Here is a 19,295-nt window from a genome sequence, read left to right as displayed (position 1 = left end):
TCTGTCTGATGATGGCATGATATATAGCTGAGTAGCTATTGCCATGTAGGTACACCGACACAAAGGCTAAACTGTCTTCCTCAGAACTGTGTAGTGTATTTAAATAAATTTGGTAACTTCTACATTTTAATGTGTTTAATATTTAAATACCAACTGTACAGTGCTTCCTGTATGACAGTGGTTCTCAACCAGGGGATTCGTCAGCTGATCTAGATCAGTGTTTCTCAACCTGGGGGATTAGGGAGATTTAGGGGGATTGCAGGTGCAGGGCTGGCATTAGGGAGTGGCAAGCAGGGCAGTTGCCAAAGACCCCACACCACAGGGGTTTCCACAAAGCCAAGTTACTTCCTTCAGCCCCATTGCCTGGGGCTTGGACTTCAGAGAAGGCTTATAAGTGAAAAACAGGCTCAATTATCACACTGAAATGCAAGTACAATATTTATATTCCAATTGATTTATAATCATATGGTGAAAATAAGCAATTTTTCAGTAATAGTGTGCTGTGACACTTCTGTATTTTTATGTCTCATTTTGTAAGCAAGTAGTTTTTAAGTTAGCTGAAACTTGGGGTACGCAAGGCAAATCAGACTCCTGAAAGGGGTATAGTAGTCTGGAAAGATTGAGAACCACTGCTATATGAGATAATCATGTCCTGGACTGCATAATCTGCACAGTCGAAGACCAAGAATTTTATTATCTCAGAATAGTTTATTTCCAAGCTAACAGAAAGCACTCTTGGGTTATTATTAAACTGGTATCTGCAACGAAATTATTCAAATTTTAAGTGAGAGAAGACAAAAAAAAATCACAAAAAAATAGATGTGGGTGTTGATATTGCTTAAAGGTAAATTATTTTCTTTTCTTTTTTTTAAATAAAATTTCTCTTGGCATTTCCCTTTCCCTCTCCCATCAGTGCAGAATTTCTGAATGCTGGTTAAGAGGGTTCCAGTTCTATACAGTAAATATATTGAAATGTATAAATCTTAATTTCAGTACAAATTCCTTGTTCACCCACTAGCTGTGTATTTTGGTGATATGAATTTATAATTGCAAGATGCTCTGCAGTCTTATACCATAAAGCAGGCTTTCAAATAGAAATACTAGTTCATATTTCTTTTGGTTTCTTTGACAGCTGCCTATCCTGAACACTGAAATGTTTGATGTTGTAGATCATCCATTTGTCCAAAACAATAAGACGGCAAACATCCCCAAACTGCCTAAATCTGCACCAAACATCCAGCTTCCTTCATTGAGTGTAACCCCCGGCCAGACCCTTCGTTTTTTATTAAGGTTAAGCCTTCCTGCAAATATGAAGCTGACTGAAGAAGCACCCAGTTCCTGGTTTCTCACAGCAGAAGGTAAAGTGCCTGCATTTTTAGAAAGACCGCATATATTGCAGCCTTGGAAAGTTTTACTAGCTCACTCATCCAGAGTGAATAATGTATTTGATAATGTATAATGTATTTGACAGACAAGTAAAATACCAAGTTTTGTTCATTATCAACAATCAGAGCCCAGCCCCTTTATGCTCTTTAGATGGTTGCCCTCCCGTTGTCTTCTGGGGATGGGCTGCTCCACCCTCATCATCTGTCTTTTGGGATGGTGACAGATCTACTAAGAATTTTTAGCAGGAAAGATGATGTACACCATTTATGGAAGTCACATTTTTATCCTGAGTGAGAACTTATTTTCAAGTTAAACCAAAATTTGAACCTGATTCACCATACTACATATACACACATACAGAGCAAGGCACACAGTTACACTAGAGGGTGGATTGTATTGTTGTTAGTTCACTGGAAACAAGGTGAACTGGATTCTTTTCCTCACTCTTCTGCTGACTTCTTGTGTAATCTCTCTGTGCCTATGTGTAAAATGGGACAAATAATAATACTTCCTTGCTGAGTGTTGTGAACGTAAGCTCATTGTCTCCTAGGTGCTCAGTTGTTATACTTATATTACATTTATAAGCACCATAGAAGAGTGCATTAAAATGTTTTCTGTACATTCATGATGTGTAGTGCAATAATGTTGTTCATGCTAAGGCCTGGCTCAAATACTAGTAGTTGCCTACATTTATGCCTTTTTCTATGGAATACGGTACATTTTCCATCTCACCGTAATTTCTAACGTATCTGAAAAATATTGCTAAAGTTCAAAGGAAAATTTATGTACGCATTAGCCTGAAAGTTTGAAAAATTAGGAAGCTCATCTCACCTGGAATTAACTTAAATATACTTCTGAAAATGGGTGGATGTTTTTATTACAGGCACACTACAAAGAAAACTAAAAAAATATATCCTCCAAAACATATGTAAAGTATCCCTTGATAACATTTCTGTCTCTTTGCCAATTGTGAGTCCGACCTTTGTTCAGACAAAGGCCATATGTTGGACTAATCTAAGAATGGCACAAATGCTCCCCGTTGATTGATTTTGCAGTAAAGAATCTCCACAATCAACTGGGAAACTGGTGTGTGAGCATCTTAAGAAGACACTACTAGTTGCTTCTTCCTTATCTAATGTTACATCCTTCAGATGAATATCAGCCAGCATTTTCAATCGGAAGAACTGTCATATTACCCCCTAATTGAGAGTGCCAAGTCTGTGCCTAGATATGTGTTTCTGTCTGTCTGTCTGTCTCTCTCTCTGCGTTCCTTTACTAACATGTGCTTCTCCCTATATCTTCTAGAATTTTGGAAGCTAATGTACCTATGCCTTCTTAGTGCTGCGTCTTTGCTCTTTTTTCATTCCCCACCCTTAACATATCCCATCTCTAGGATTCTTTTGAGTGTTGAATTTAGAAATTACACAAGTACTTTAATGGTAGAAAAAAGGTGTGTAAAAAGTTCTACTAGAAGCCCTAAGCCTCTACCATCCCCCTTAGTAAAAATCACCCACTGTTACCATACCCAAACTAGGGCTATTATGGTACTATGGGCCTAAATTAAACTGCCACCATAGGATATTGTATATAGAAAACATTTCTCTGTACTAAAATGAACGCCATATTGCCTACCATTCTTAAAAAGTGAGTTCATGATCTTTGTGCACTTAACCGGGAACATTTTTTCTCCTAGATGTTTTAAAGAATAGCATAACTACCCACTGGTAATCTCAAGATGTCTAGAGAATAAGTGATGCCTTCAGAAAAAGATGTAGTCTGCATATAATTAGGTGAACTCCTTTGTGCCAGAAAAGTATATTGAAAGGCGTACCAGTCTGCTTTTCCTAAGCATCACCTAAAGGAAAATTTTTAAAAAGTTAAGAATGAAATTTTTTAATCTTATTTTTCCACTTCTGAGGCCAGATTTTCAAAGGTCCTGATTACATTTGTTCCTGCAGTAGATTGCAGATACAAATCTAAAGACAGTTTATGGCCCTTTAAATTGTCTTTACTCATCTGCAACACTGAATTAGACAGTGTTTTAATCTTTTGAACTAAGGGGATTGATATGTTTTTAGTAGATGTTACAGAGCTGTATTTATATTCCATATAGTTTAAGGGTTAGTAAAAATGTAGAATGTAAGTAGTTTAGCACACAAGTCATTTTAAGCTCATAAATCCAACAGGTTTTTTTTTGAAGTTGTAGTTATTTTATGAAAAACGCCAAAAGAGTACTTCATCTGTCTCACTTATGGCAAGACATAGGTTGGAGCAGTAAATTAGCCATATTCTCATTTTGCATGTCTATATTGTTATATACTCTTAAATATTTAAACACACAGGAATTTCAGGTCTCAGCCAGCCTAAACATTATTAACTTCCAGTAAACCATTATAAAGCCAACATTTTTATTTGAAAATGTTTCATAAGAATCTAACATTTTATGTACTTTTGGAGCATTCAGTCATCTTATCCTGAGTATTAGGTCTCTGATATATGTGCACAGCTTCCTGTTAATGGGGAAATTGAAATATCAGCTAACAAAGCATATTGGAGATGCTTTACCTATGCCTAGGACAGTCAGCGTAAGGTGCACCCATATGTTTAAATCCAAGCTTTATACAGTAAAACTTCGTAACCTAAAATTACTTCTAAAGAAGTATTTGTGAATTATTTTTCAATTTTCAATCAGAATGGGAGAATCCAAGGACGTTTCCACTACTGTTGCATGTAACAAAATATGATATGTAGTCCTAAAGCTAAAATCATGCACAAATTGATACCTTGTGAGATTTAACTTTGTGAATAAAAGGCAGTGACATCATGCTTTTTCTTTTCCAGGTAATGAGTGGCTGCTTCAGGGACAGAATCCATCTGGAGAAATTGAGGATATTTCCCTTCAACCTCTCATCGCCTTGCAGTTGCCCAGTCGCTTCCTGTCATCTGAAGTTGTACTGTCTATCAAAGCGTGCCTTTATTACTGTAGCAAAGACAGCAGTGCCTGTACGATGAAAGGAATCTCATTCAGTCAGCCTTTACAGGTAGCTAATACAAACCAAGGTAACACAGCTCAAGTAGAGTTGACATATGCATTTTAACTAAACCAAAAATCCAACAGATTCACACTAATTTTTACTTTTTTACAGGCGAAAAAATATTAGTAGATCCTCCCCCTCACCCCACCCAGTCTTCCAATAGCATATGAAGAGTTCTAAAGCATAATATGCTTTGTAAGATGAAGCAGAGATGCCTTGTGCTGAATCATGAAAAATTGTAATGAAATCTTGGTCCCTTCATTTCTTTTTGTTGTTGTGTGAGCAATAACGTCCTTAAACTTTGTCTGTTGACTATTGTGAATAGATTGGGCCTAGGCAATTTTAAGCAGTGAGCAACAATTTTAAGAGTCCATTTTTGAAGGACCAGCATTACATTGTGATATTACTGATATTCTTTTGCACTGCATACTGTAGCAACGTTGGTAGCAACATCAAAATCATTTGGGGAAGAACTGCAACTTTCCTTTTTTTTTATGCCCTCTGTTTTTAATAGAATGTTAATCTTGATTTTTGTTTCTGCAGGTCATAAAAGAATTATTTTTCTTATTTTACAGTGAAATCATTTAAAACACATTTAATGTATTTTGAAAACACAGGGCTGTTTATTTTTGTGAAAATCAAGTCTGTTTCTTAAAACTAGATATTTATGCCTTATTTGAAGAGCACAATTGTATGGAAAAACTTTTGGGAAATGAACTTTTTTAGGTCATATAGAAATGTTACATAACAATGTCAAACCACGAATGTGCCTATATAAAATTGGCATGCTGGAGTTTTTCTAATTAGTGTTTCCATTTGTATTTTAGAGAGTTGAGTGTAAGTAATATTTGTGACTCTAACTTGCAGCAATTAAATGTCAACTATTTCTGTCAAATGAATGGTTTCCCTTTCATGTTTTTACAACTCCCGTGTGAATAGTATAAGATTCCTAATTCTGCAAATACTTGTGGGTAACTTTATACACTTAGGGCCTGATCCAAAGGTCTTTGAAGTCAATGGGAGTCTTTCCATTGATTTCAGTAGGCTTTGAATCAGAACATTGTGTTCAGTAGGGCAACTTATATGGTAAGTAACTCGTTCGTGTGCTTGGAGGATCTCAGCCTTCATTAGCAATCAGTGCTAGTCTTCTCTTCCAACAATGATACTATAATACAAAATTCTGTTTGCTTCAAGCAAGTTTTTTCAGACTAGTAAATATCCTTCATTTCATCACTATCAATTATCATGGTAAATGGCATAAGTAGATTTCTTTACATGGATTGGATGGACTCCTGTTGACTTCAGTGGTATTTGCATCAGGCCCAATGCTCTAATCACAAGGTTTAATTCTGATAAGAGGGGGAAAAAAACAAACAAAATAGACTTTAGCTTTCTAATGTGCAACATGAATTTGCACGTAGTTTTAAAATAATAGCTGTTATAAAGTGTATTTTAGTATGTGTAAGTGAATGATATTTTTAATAGCCCATTCTCCTAAAATAGTCAGAATAATTCCTAACACCTGTGAGTAAATGGCTGAGATGATTTGTTGAAGGTCTTTCCTGCTCTGAAACTTGACGAAAACGTTGCTTGTGAACTCTGAGACTTTTGTTTTAAGGGAACAATACACAGTGGCGTGGCTTTTCCTTCCCTCTTAAAATCAAATGCAAGCATATCTGTGATCTGGAAGCTCTCTATTTAGGAGTGCTACTGTTTGAACATTAATCTTTTAAGCAGCCTTCTTCACCTATGCTTTCAGCTTTTTTAGGACAAGCCAATGATCCTAAGTTTTATTTTAGTGTTTGAAATAGACAGAAAAATTGGCTTCTGGATCTACTTGCTGTTTGCAAATGATATTTGCAGAGTTAAGGAAAAGATATTGAGAATTTACCAGTCCTTATAGTTAGTTTTAACAAAAGCTGTGCTCTTTTTAAAATACATATTCTCTATATATAATTTACATAAGAATCTTGGATAATAGCCAAGAAACCTGAGTTCTACTTCCATCTAGTTCATATTTTTTTTCACCTACCAATAAAACCAAGTATGAGCTTCAGTAGTTAGAAATGACACATCAGACTATTTCTGTTGTCTTGAGTAAATCATTCAGCCAAATTGGACTGTTCTCTGAATTTTAAGATAATTAACTCCTTTTTGTCCATTCGAGTTTGTCAGGATAATAAAAATTTGGGTCAATCGATTTCCTAGATTAAAAAAGCTTGTACAGAGTTAACCAATCTGTTACCTTAAAGTATCACTTTTTTGAGTTTCTTGCTTTAGAAAAATTATCCATGTGTAGCTCTTATTTTATTTAAATGTAATGCATCAGAGCATTAAATAAAGTATTACAGGTATTATTCTCTGCTTAAATGTGCATGTATAAACTGATTAAAGGGCCATACCATGATTTTTAAAGCTTCCACTTCTTTTTCTGCTATTACTAATTTAAAACTTCTCTCTTTCATATATAAATTTATTGGGAAGAGATATTACTAAACACTGGGATTACCATCACAGGCACATAAATCTGAGGTCTAGGATCAGGGCATAACAGACCTTTGAACGCTTTCATCATGGTCAACTTTGAGTTATCCTAGTTTTGGGAATCAGCTACATTTTAGCAATGGAGGCTAAGAGTTGGTTTTTTATTCAGAGCAGTTTACTCTTTTCTGTAGAGAAGAGGAGTGCAGATTTCAATTGTGGGTGGAATCTCAATGCAAATTGTAGGGGAAGGGAGTTATAAGCAGTGTAAGTATAAGAAGGCAGGCCAGAGCCAAGAGTCTTTGATTAAATTTATGACTATTTGCTCACCTCATTGCACTCCACAAATTATCTGTGCAAATAAATTGTACCCATTCCATTTTTTGCTCTTGCCACAAAGCTGGAAATCGTCCTTAACTACATCATTGAGATGGTTTCATGCCAAAAATAGAAAACATAATCGCCCAGATGCAAAAGATACAATCTTGTCTCAAGCAAGCACTTCACACCTATTATTTTAAAGGAAAAACTTCATTTTTTTCCCCCAGAAATGCTACATATTGTGTATGCTGATCCCTGACACACAATTCCCTTTGTCCCTGCTTCAGTTCAATTTGTAGCTCATAGAAACTTGCACTCACTTTAATTACTGTAATGCAAATTTTCGTATGTCTGTGATATCCATAGGAAGTTAGAAATTCCGCTTAGAGCAGGCAGAAGGCTAGGACAGATGGTCTAATAGTTAGGGACTTGGGTTAGAGAGACCTGGGTTCAGTTCCGATGTGACTTTGGGCAAGTCACTTGGTCCACCATGTGCTTCAGTTCCCCATTTGTAAAGGGCAAAGGGAGAGGGCAAAGCCAATGATGTGGCTCAGACTTCTTTTTTTAAACCATCAGTGAACAGGGGACATCCATCATGTAACTGGCATCCATTTCACCCCACAGATCAAAGACAATGGACTTCATTCTGATCTTCATTACAATCATGTAAATGCAGAGTCAATGGAGCAATTATAGATTTCACATGCATTTTTTACCTCTCTTCACTGGAGTTACTCTGGATTTATACTAGTGTTACTGCCATCAAAATCTGCTCTATTACCTCTGACCTATAAAGGAAAATCCCCAAAGTTGCTTCAAAACCTCAACCTCCCGCATAGCATCCCAACACACTAGACAGGGTTATGCTAAAAAAGTCTTGATTTTATAAAATAAACACTTCAGTCGCTTGGTTTGGAAAATATACCTTTTTTCTTTTTCTATCTTGTTGCTATTTTGGTGTCTTTATTACCAAAGGTTGACACTTGTGTCACAGTTGGAAAGTTTGAAAATCCTGGCTGTGAGTTGGGAATGTTTGCGCAGCCATTGCTATTCATTGTTTGGTGTACCTCTTCTTTGCTGGCCTGCTTTTCTCAAGTATACCAGAGAACATTTTATCCTACCAAAGGCCCTAGCACTAAGCAAAAGAATTGCAAATATTTCCAAATCCTTTCTAGTTCCCATACTGTATCTATAATGGTGAGTTAAAAAAAAACACTTGTAAAATACACTCCTAAGTTCGCTTCATTGAAATGTTCTGCACTTAACATTTTGCAAAGGAATGCACCCATCTAGCCTTGCTAAATGTTTCTCTTTTCTGTTTAGCCTGTTTAAGCTACAACATTTCTGTGAAACCTGACAATGGCCAATAAAACAAGATGATTTAAAACTGAGTTGGGGATATTTAACATTTAAAGAATAGGAGAACTCATTTTTTCAGTTGTTTTTCTTTAAACGATCATCTGTGGTTTTAAACCACACAATCAAGATTACTCTGTTGGGCTGTGATTTACAAATGAAAATATCATCTTGTAATGACAGCAAAGTGGGAGGAGCAAAATTGCTACTTGTGTTGATGTAGCTTCAACTTTAAACTGGATTTATCGAAATAAAAACCTTGGCCTGATCCTCTGCTGTTCTGTATCAACATAGGCCCGTAGAAGCCAACAGATTGAGATCTGTCCCTCTGTATTTTTAATATGGAAATATGCATGATGATTGTAAAACTCTATGGGTTAAATCCTGGCTCTCTTGAAGTTAGTGGCACTTCATTGAGGATATGGCCCTAAGAATTTTAAGAAGTGTGTCATATTTTAGCAATGTTGGAGATCAAGTTTTCACACCTAAACACCTTGATAAATGTCTCTTAAGTTTTTGTTTTGTTCTTCCCTGAGTATAAAAAGTTCAGAATTCCTTTTGGGACATTGATGTTAGAATAGAGTATTATTGTTGTCACGTCTGCTGTTCCACATATAATGCAGCCACATCCCTTTTTAAATGACAGGTTTCAGAGTAACAGCCGTGTTAGTCTGTATTCGCAAAAAGAAAAGGAGTACTTGTGGCACCTTAGAGACTAACCAATTTATTTGAGCATGAGCTTTCGTGAGCTACAGCTCACTTCATCAGATGCATGCCGTGGAAACTGCAGCAGACTTTATATATACACAGAGAATATGAAAAAATACCTCCTCCCACCCCATTGTCCAGCTGGTAATAGCTTATCTAAAGTGATCATCAGGTGGGCCATTTCCAGCACAAATCCCTTTTTAAATGTACATATTACAAGATAGTTATATATTAATTGGTACAGAACCTCCAGAGAATTAAATTAAGGGATCTCCATCTGCAACCAGATGTGTAAGCTCTTTACATGTAGCATTGTGTGTTAGAATTTTTTAACATCTTTTTAGGATTACGTTTTTTTAAAAAAAACACTATCTTTTTTAAATACAAAGCAAATGTACTGGAATATCCTGGAAGGAAAGAAATTGCTATAGTAGATGTGGTGGCTTCAGAGATCAACTCTAATGGATAGACAAACAATGATTATAGATAAGCATGAATTTTCTCTGGCTGTTTTCATTAAGATCTGGTGCCTCTTCTAAAGCTTTGTAAACCATTTTCATGGAAAAACAAAAGATTAATATATACATTTTCTTTCTAAAGCTCAGCTTGCTTGATACTTTTCTCATGGAGGTGGACATGGAAATAATGAGACACATATTGTTTGCCATAGTATGGTTACATGCAGAAACTGCAACTTTATTAAAAGCATCAGTCAGTGTGGATTTTAGCTGGGTTGCCCCCTCTATGCCCTCAGGCCTGCCCAGGGACCCTGGCTGGAAGTCAAAGTCGCAGCCCACTTCCCTCAGTGCAGGAGGTAGGAGAAATTAGATGAGTGAAGCCATACGTTGGACAAGACATAGCAACATACCCCCTCACCCTCCATTCATCATTTTGGAGAACCAGCTTTGGGGGTTCAAATCACATTGTCACAGCTGTGATCAGAAACGCAATGGGCTTCTTGAGCAGGGCTATGTGTAAGTCTGTCTTCCTTGGTGCCTGAGTCACTGGACTCCTCCCTCAGTTGGAATTGGGTTTTTAGGACCATTGACAGGGGCCAGAGCAAAGGTGAGGAACGCATCTGTTGTGAGTCATGAAACACTTGTACGTATTTAGCACGATAGCAATATCTTCTTTTTCTCTTATATGCAAAAGGTATTGAAAAATGATAACCATGCCCTCAGTTTAGTCTCTCCACCCTTTTAATAGCCTAAGCAATTCCAAATGTTGGATTTACCAGTCTACATGGGATCATTCACACTCCAATAGCCACACAAGAGAGCATATATCAGGGCTACCTAATTTACTAGTGCAGAACAAACCACATAAAATCAAGGAACAATTAGATAAGGATGTAAAGATTGCAATAGTAAAATCATCAGTGATTAGCCAATCTTTAACTGCACCTCAAATACGCACACCAGGTAAACTCCTACATTAGAACTACAAGGTTATTTTTGGTCTTCAAAACTTTAAACTTCTGTTGCAATGACAGTAATTTTGAAAACCAGCGTGCACTAAGGTACCACTTGTCATTATTTTTGAATGTTGTCTGTGTATCACATGCCAAGACAAGGGCAATAAGTCAGGTTTAACAGCTTATTTATATCCCAGGGCTTGGCAGGGCAAATTACTTCCTTTGTGAAGATCTGAACCCAAAATACAAGATCTCTCGTAAACACTGAGCACTTCAAAAGTACAGTCAATTTTCTCCCTTTCCTGCAGGTGTGTGTAAGTAGTTTGCTGGCTCCAGGCTTACTGCATTTACTGATTTGAAAAAAAAGCTTTATAGATAATTACAGCAAGAAAGCAAAAAATAGCCAGTATTATTTCTTTTTGAAAAGCAACAGTTTAGCTCTCACTTGCAAAGTGGTGCTGTCTGTGGAAAAAGACAGGTTTCAGAGTAACAGCCGTGTTAGTCTGTATTCGCAAAAAGAAAAGGAGTACAAATAAACAGGAGAATAAATGGACACAAATCAGATGTCAAGAATTATAACATTCATAAACCAGTCGGAGAACACTTCAATCTCTCTGGTCACGCAATCACAGACATGAAGGTCGCTATCTTAAAACAAAAAAACTTCAAATCCAGACTCCAGCGAGAAACTGCTGAATTGGAATTCATTTGCAAATTGGATACTATTAATTTAGGCTTAAATAGAGACTTGGAGTGGCTAAGTCATTATGCAAGGTAGCCTGTTTCCTCTTGTTTTTTCCTACCCCCCCCCCCAGATGTTCTGGTTTAACTTGGATTTAAACTTGAAGAGTGGTCAGTTTGGATGAGCTATTACCAGCAGGAGAGTGAGTTTGTGTGTGTATGGGGGTGGGGGGAATGTGAGAAAACCTGGATTTGTGCAGGAAATAGCCCAACTTGATTGTCATGCACATTGTGGAAAGAGTTGTCACTTTGGATGGGCTATCACCAGCAGGAGAGTGAATTTGTGTGGGGGGGTGGAGGGTGAGAAAACCTGGATTTGTGCTGGAAATGGCCCACCTGATGATCACTTTAGGTAAGCTATTACCAGCAGGACAGTGGGGTGGGAGGAGGTATTGGTTCATATTCTCTGTGTATATATAAAGTCTGCTGCAGTTTCCACGATATGCATCTGATGAAGTGAGCTGTAGCTCACGAAAGCTTATGCTCTAATAAATTGGTTAGTCTCTAAGGTGCCACAAGTACTCCTTTTCTTTCTGTGGAAAAAGTTATAAGTAGGTGCAATTTTGCAAGCTGCTGTGCTGGGCACTCCATTAGACTTGAATGAACATTGGTGCTGCTCAGAACCTAGAAAGTTCATTTTAGGGCTGAAACAATCCCATGAAAGCTATGAGCTTATTAATAAAAAGAATACAAGTTTACATTATGTTAGCAAAATTCACTTTTTTCTTATTTTTAACTAATAAGTGTTTAACTTCAGCCAATGTAGAAAATTCTTCAGACATGTAGAAAATAAGCAAAGTTATACTAAAGCAAGCTTTTAATGAACGAAGATACAATTCTGACCTGGCAGCGTGACAATGTATTTGCAATGCTGTTATATGCAAGAGAAGTAGCTAATAATAATTCCTCTTTTTTCAGTTGTAATCCTTTCCACTGTAAACTAAAGAAAACTAATTTTGGGGGGGAAATTCACAGTGAAGGTTCAATTTGTGTGTGGGTGTGGAATATTTAAAGGCTACATCTCAGCACTAAAGTCTCAGGCAATCTCCTCCAAAGAGAAGAAAATTCAGCTGGAGGTTGGGATATATAAAGTAAACATTTTGGGGCCAGATTGTCAGGTATTTTAAATCAGTTCCATTCAAGTCAATGGAGCAATGCTGATTTTTACCAGCTAAGGATCTGGCCCAAAAGTCTACATTTCTCATGTTTTCAGTAAAGAATACAGTAGATTGAGGCATTTTCATCTAGTTGCAATTGACATACTTTAATCTATACTTAAAAGGACATTCGGGTAAATTTGATAATTTTATATTTTAAAAAGTCCATAATTTATAATGATCATTTAGGGGTTTAAAAATAAATACAAATCTTCATCTTTTCCATTCCGTATTTGTTCCTGGTTTCACATGAAGTTGAAATTGGTGTGGTTTAGTTGTTTGTGCTCTAGAATCTTCAGTGGCATCACTGGCCGACATTTTCACATGTGGATGTCTAAAGTAAGGCGTATACATGAAAGTGGACTGATTTTTCAGAGATGTTGAGCACCCACCAAAGTCAGTGGACTGACCCTTTTAGAGGAGTTGGGCTTAGCCTTGCCTGTGATGGATCAACTACTGCCTCCTGCCCCCACTGATTCAGATCAGGTAGAGCAGCTGGGGAAGAGGCGTGATTTCTATGAAGGGCTGAGCTCTCATTTGGGGAGGAGAAGTGTAGGAAGGAAGGAAGGAATTGTGAGTGGCCTTGAAGGGAAAGGGTAGTTGAGGAGAAGGATGGTCCCATGGCAGGCCCAGGAAAAAGCCCCAGCAGTGGCATGAAGGTAGATTGATCGTAAAGGAACCAACCTGGGAGAACCTGGGGGAAGGACTTCAGCAAAGAAGACCTATGGGTCAGCAGCTCAGGTAGTATCTGGGTCATTAAAGAGACAATCCAGAGGGTCAGCACTTTATGAGAGAGCAGGGTGGAACGGTTGCCCATAAGGGATGAAAGAACCCCTCATTTTATGTTTTCTTTAGACTAGAGACTGCTCCTTGACAGATCCTCCCTGAAGGAAAGTAGGACTGTTGGCAGGACTAAGAAGGAAATGGAAACAAGTTGCTTCCACAGTGGGCCACAAGGTGGGTGTGGAGGGTGGGAGCAACACACTGACTCTAGGTGCTAAATTATAGATCTAGGTGCCTTTAGTGCTCTACTTAGTCCGTGCATTCAGATGTGTCTAATTAGCCCACAATTAACAGTTGAGAACCATTCACTCATACAGTAGTTGTTGGAACATGCTTTTAAAAATTGTTTTAATTTTTAAATAACAAAATTCAGCTACTATGAGCTCAATAATCTGCCTTATATCCACAAAAGCAAAGGTGTTCCAGTTAAAAGGCAAAGTGTGATGCTAAAAAGTATGGGTCCCTTTACAGTGCTTCTATGATATATAAAGAGAGTGTCAAACTTTGTTATTTTTAAAAAATACATTCAGAATAAGTTCTGACTTCCCTGATTTTGCTGGAAGACTGGCACTTAACCTCAAGAATTGTTCAGGAAAATGAGGACTCAGGATCTGACGGTGTTGGGTTTTTTCATGTAAAAATCAATCAGAAAGAAAACTTTTTGAGACTGTCTTTATCTACCTTTTAAGGAAAAGTACAAAAAAACAACTATAGGGCCTCATCATACCACCTTGATCTGAATGCAGCTGATCCCATGTGTCTGCAGATATGTTCATGGCTGCAAGAATGGTGGGGGGAAGGGTTCCTCTGGTTTAGCACATGAGAAGGAGGTGGGACAGGGAGAGAACAGGGCAGTTTTGTTAAGTTTGGGGCCTTCTGCTACCTTTATGGGTGGGCTCAGAGAGCATGTGGCTCTTAGAAGTATTGTTTTATCGTCTCTGTAGAATCATTGCTGCATATTGTTCCAAACAAAAGCCAATCTTTGCCACAGGTGTTCTGGTTTTACCATATTCTAGAAAAGTGGGAACTAACTTGCACATGTTCTCGCTATGCATGTTTACTGGCTGGTACCTCTTAATGTAGATTGTATTTCCATAGATGTCTGTAACTTGAGCAAAACATCTTTTTTTTTTTTTTAAGGGAGGGGGATTTAAAAGCGGGAATAATCTACTAATTCTATGAAATCTTGCTTCCATCACTCCAGCTGTACGCTCTCTCCCAATGGCGCATGTGCAAATCTCCCATTGTTCTTCCACCTGAAGTTTCAGCGACACACACAATAAACAGAAAGATGCCTCCCAAACTGGTCGGAGTAAATCATTAGTCCAGTAATTCTGCAAGGATCTAGGGAGTTCAGTTGCATGAACATCCTCCAGATTCAGCCCATAGGGGGAGCTAGATATTTCATTTTGCCCTTTATACAGATGTTTGATCACATGCTGGAAAAAATGTGATTATCCAGGAAGGTGGCAGTGTTAGGTTTGTTTAGTTTGTTCCTGGGGATAAGGAGGAAGTTTTGCTATTAATCCACTTTTAAACAGCATAGCACATGCATGCACACTGGGCCTGATCCTCTTCTGGGGTACAGCCACTTTGTTTCACACTGTCAGCCAATTCAGGGCACACGGCCAAGTTAGTTGCTCAGAGGAGAGTCCCCACAGCATAGCAGAATCCTCTAGGCTAGAGACATACTAGGGTCAGCATAGAACAGGGGTTCTCAAACTGGGGGTCGGGACCCCTCAGGGGGTTGCGAGGTTATTATTTGGGGGGTTGTAAGCTGTCAGCCTCCACCCCGAACCCCGCTTTGCCTCCAGGATTTATAATGTTAAATTAAAAACACTTTTTTATATATTTATTAGGGGAGTCGCACTCAGAGGCTTGCTATGTGAAAGAGGTCACCAGTACAAAAGTTTGAGAACCACTAGCATAGAAGCTCCTATGCCACCTCCCTACCTGCTTGGATGGGCTGGGAGAAAGTGGTATGGCCAGGATGACCCTATGCAAGAGTTGGCTTTTTTAAAGTCCCATTGGGACTATTGTCAGTCAGCACAACTCAGAACCAGCATCAGACTTCTTTGTTGCATCAGGGACCAGCCCGCACCCAGGTAGCAAAGGATTTTAAGGGGGCACAAAGGCAAGCTTTGCACACCCACCTCGTGAGTTGTGCTGTGTGATCCTTGGCTATGGCCAAAAGGCTGAGCCAGTCTGTAGGACCTTTTATGGAAACGTTTTGGGCCCACGCAGGGAGAGTTACACAAAAGGATTACATGCATGTTAGACTGTATAAGGTGCTCGAACACTGTGCTGGTGATTCTGTTCTACTTAAGTTCTTATCCTGCCCTTGGCACAGTAGTATCTGAGCACCTTCCTGTAGTGCATTAAACAACATGACTAACGTATCATGCATGGTCTGTTCTTTCTCTCATCCTCTCCTCCTGGGGAGAATTGCATGTGCAGGGAAGTGTTTTGTAGGTTTGGGGGCTATTTTTAATACACATACCTGCAGCTGTAGGTATATATTAGAGAAGACAACCTCAAAGACGCTCATCTGGCACTTGGAGCAGAAGATGGTGAGGCTTGTGTGTTGGTTCTTCTTCGAGTGATTGCTCATATCGATTCCAATTAGGTGTGCGCGCGCCGCGTTCACAGGTGTCGGAAAGTTTTTCCCCTCGCAGCACCTGTCAGGTCGGCTGTTGAGCCCCCTGGAGTGGTGCCTTCATGGTGCTCAATATATGACCCTGTTAACCTGGTGCCCCCTCAGTTCCTTCTTACTGCCCGTGACAGTCGTTGGAACTGTGGTGTCTTGCTTAGCAAGTTCTCCACATTTCCCTTACTTGTTTTATAGTAGTTGTTATAGTAGTTATTCTAACTTTTCTTTAATTCTTGTAGTTTATTTTTGTTGTAGTTAGTAAGCAGTTGGGGCTGGGAGGTTTACCCTCTGTCCCGCTTTTTCTTGGGAGGGCTTTCATGCCCAAGTCCCAGGGATTCAAGCCCTGCAAGTCCTGCTCCAAGCCCACGCCAATGGGCGACCCCCATGACTCTTGTCTGAAGTGTCTGGGGAAGGCTCACGAAGCCAATAGGTGCAGGATTTGCAAGGGGTTTTGTCCTAGGACCACAAAGGAGCATAACTTTCACCTCGGAACTGCCTTACATGGTTTTCCACAGGAATAAGGTGCAACTCAGACCGCACGCAGCCTTCCTCCCCAAGGTGGTGTCGAACTTCCACACCAGCCAGGACATTTTCCTACCTGTCTTTTACCCAAAGCCTCATGCTAGTTCCCGGGAGCAGCGGCTACATTTCCTCTGTGTCCGGAGAGCCCTAGCTTTCTACATCGAGTGCACTAAGCCATTCAGAAAATCGAACCAGCTATTCGTAGTGGTGGTGGACTGGATGAAAGGCCTCCCGGTCTCATCTCAAAGAATGTGCTCCTGGATCACGTCCTACATCCTTACTTGCTATGAGCTGGCCGGGGTGCCGACCCCAGCTCTTACCACACACTCCACTGGGGCCCAGGCCTCGTTAGCTGCGTTCCTGGCCCAGGTACCGATCCAGGAATTTTGCAGGGCAGCAACTTGGTCCTCTGTACATAACTTCACCTTGCACTACGCCATCATGCGGCGCATGCCAGAGACGATGCGACTTTCGGTAGAGCAGTGCTACATTCAGCATTTCTTAACTCTGACCCCACTGCCTAGGTAAGGCTTGGGAGTCACCTAATTGGAATCGATATGAGCAATCACTCGAAGAAGAAGAAATGGTTACTTGCCTCTCATAACTGTTGTTCTTCGAGATGTGTTGCTCATATCCATTCCAAACCCGCCTACCTTCCCCTCCGTCGGAGCCAGCAAGACAGAACAGAGGGGGCACCGGGTTGGCAGGGTCATATATTGAGTGCCATGAAGGTGCCACTTGAGGGGGCTCCACAGCCCATCCAACAGGTGCTGCTAGGGAAAAAACTTTCCGACAGCTGTGCACGCGGTGCGCACGCCCCCAGTTGGAATGAATATGAGCAGCGCATCGCAAAGAACAAGAGTTATGAGAGGTGAGTAACCGTTTCTTCTTAGTTCTTTTGCAGATTTCTTTCACAGTCTCAAACTGCCCCTCAGTCAGCTCCGTCTCCTGCACAGAGGAAAGTTCCATTGGGCCTGAGGATCCAGTGTTCTGGATCCTGTAACTTTAGGTGGCATTTTATATATATTGGTTCCAGGCCATTGAGCTATGTGAGACCTTAGCCGCAGCAAGGAATCCAGGAGCACTCTTAAGTGCAGTGTAAATGCCTGGAAACATAAATAAACTTTGCTCTCAATGGGACTTCTGCAGCCATATATAAATCCTCCCCTAGCCTGCTTTGTTCTTACAGAAATTCTTTGGGATTAAACATATGACGTCCTAACCTTATTTGCTCTCATTTTACTGGACGTAATTTATGAAGATTCATTCCAATATGGGTGGGATCCAGAGTGCAGTGTTTCATTAAATCTGCTTCTACTCTTCCAAGACTTTCTGATTTATTTATTTTTTCACCTTTAAGGTAACATCTGCACTTTTCTTTCTTTTTGCTTAAAATAGAGGCAACTTAAAAACAAAAGCACATCTTAATGTCATATTAAGATTGAGGAAGTCAGCACCCCAACCCAAAAAATTCAGTAGTTAAAGTTCTTTCATTAGCTTGGTCAGATGGTGGGCATGTGTCCAGTTGGGTTTGACTCTGGAATTTAAATGGGATTTGAGGGCGCTCAGTACTTTGCACAGTGGGGTTCTGTGTTAGCATCCCAATACAATGGACTTTAGTTCAGCGTTGTTAGATCCGGTTGACATTTTTATCATGAAAACTCTTCCCATTGGAAATGTAGTTTAATGAAAATTCTCCATGGGAATTTTCCAATAGCTTTTTTCAGTTTCTCCGTGGGGAGAATTTTTTTTTAAAGTGTCAAGTAAACATTTCAGAGTGAGATATTTTGTGTTTCATAATTCATTTTGATCAAAAATGTCAACATTTTTAGTTTTCAAATGTCAAATTGTTTCCAATACCAATCCTCTGGAATTTTTTAATTCTGGGAAATCTTGGTGCGGTTTTTTATTTTTATTTCTTTAGCTTTTTCCAATTTGAAAAGCCAACTAATGTCAGAATGTCAGTTTCCATGGGATAAACATTCTATTTTACAGACAGCTCTGGTTGATATTATTTATACTGCTTTAAAGCCTAGACACCTCAACCCAACTGTTCTAGGCACTGCACAAACATACAACAAAGAGATGGACCTAAAGAGTTTACAACCTAAGTATAAGTCAAGAGGCAAAAGGTTGATACAACAAAAAGAGAGGGGCAGCAGTGTCATAAGCAGCAGTCACAACGTGTGTAACCAAAGCATATCTTTTCATCCGCTGTTACAGATACTGCACAAAAATGGAGTGTTTGGCCATTATAACCACGCTTTGTGAGTGAATAATCCTAGACAGATGATGACGATCTGTTAGAGAACTGGTTTTAGGAACCATGTTCATTCTAAATCCTATTCAGTGACCCCAGTCCTGCAAGCTCTTATGCATGTGCTGAAGTACACTATGGTGAGTAATCCTATTGACTTCATTGGGACTCTTCACAGGAGTAAAATTACTGGCATGTGTAAATATTTGCGGGATCAGCCTCTTGGTTTGTCCAATGCTTAGCATAACGGTGCCCAAGTCCTAACTTGAGGCCTTTAGCTGCTACATTTATAGAAATAAATTATAATTGTGGATTCCTATTTGCATACCCATGATGGATTTAAAAATAAATGCTACAGTCTTGTTTAAAAGCTTTCTGTGCAGAAAATGGTTTGACTGCAGACCACTCCCACTCCTGGAGAATTGACAACACCTTTCTAAACTGGCATGTTTGATGACAGATATATGATTATATTTAAATAACC

The 19,295-nt window shown here is 39.2% G+C and overlaps 1 protein-coding gene across 4 annotated transcripts in view; it reads left to right on the top strand.

The window, feature by feature from the left end:
* NHLRC2 (NHL repeat containing 2) overlaps nt 1-18,938 on the top strand; it is a 65,517-nt gene extending 46,579 nt beyond the window's left edge. Inside the window, exons 10-12 of one of the 4 annotated variants that reach the window (XM_084635040.1) lie at nt 1,133-1,358; nt 4,228-4,427; nt 18,778-18,938. In XM_084635040.1, coding sequence (XP_084491166.1) covers nt 1,133-1,358; nt 4,228-4,427; nt 18,778-18,825 — 474 coding nt within the window. In that variant the 3' untranslated portion in view covers nt 18,826-18,938. Of the gene's footprint in view, nt 1-1,132; nt 1,359-4,227; nt 5,317-7,847; nt 7,935-18,777 lie in introns of those variants that run through there. The other 3 variants (XM_084635038.1, XM_084635041.1, XM_084635039.1) reach the window with 3 other exon arrangements.
* The last annotated feature ends 357 nt before the right edge of the window (nt 18,939-19,295 follow it).

The sequence above is a fragment of the Lepidochelys olivacea genome (genome assembly GCF_965140295.1).
Source record: "Lepidochelys olivacea isolate rLepOli2 genome assembly, chromosome: 7".
In the NCBI taxonomy this organism is placed as follows: domain Eukaryota; kingdom Metazoa; phylum Chordata; order Testudines; family Cheloniidae; genus Lepidochelys; species Lepidochelys olivacea.
Note: the sequence above shows the minus strand (reverse complement) of the source record. Positions and strands in the feature narration are given on the sequence as shown.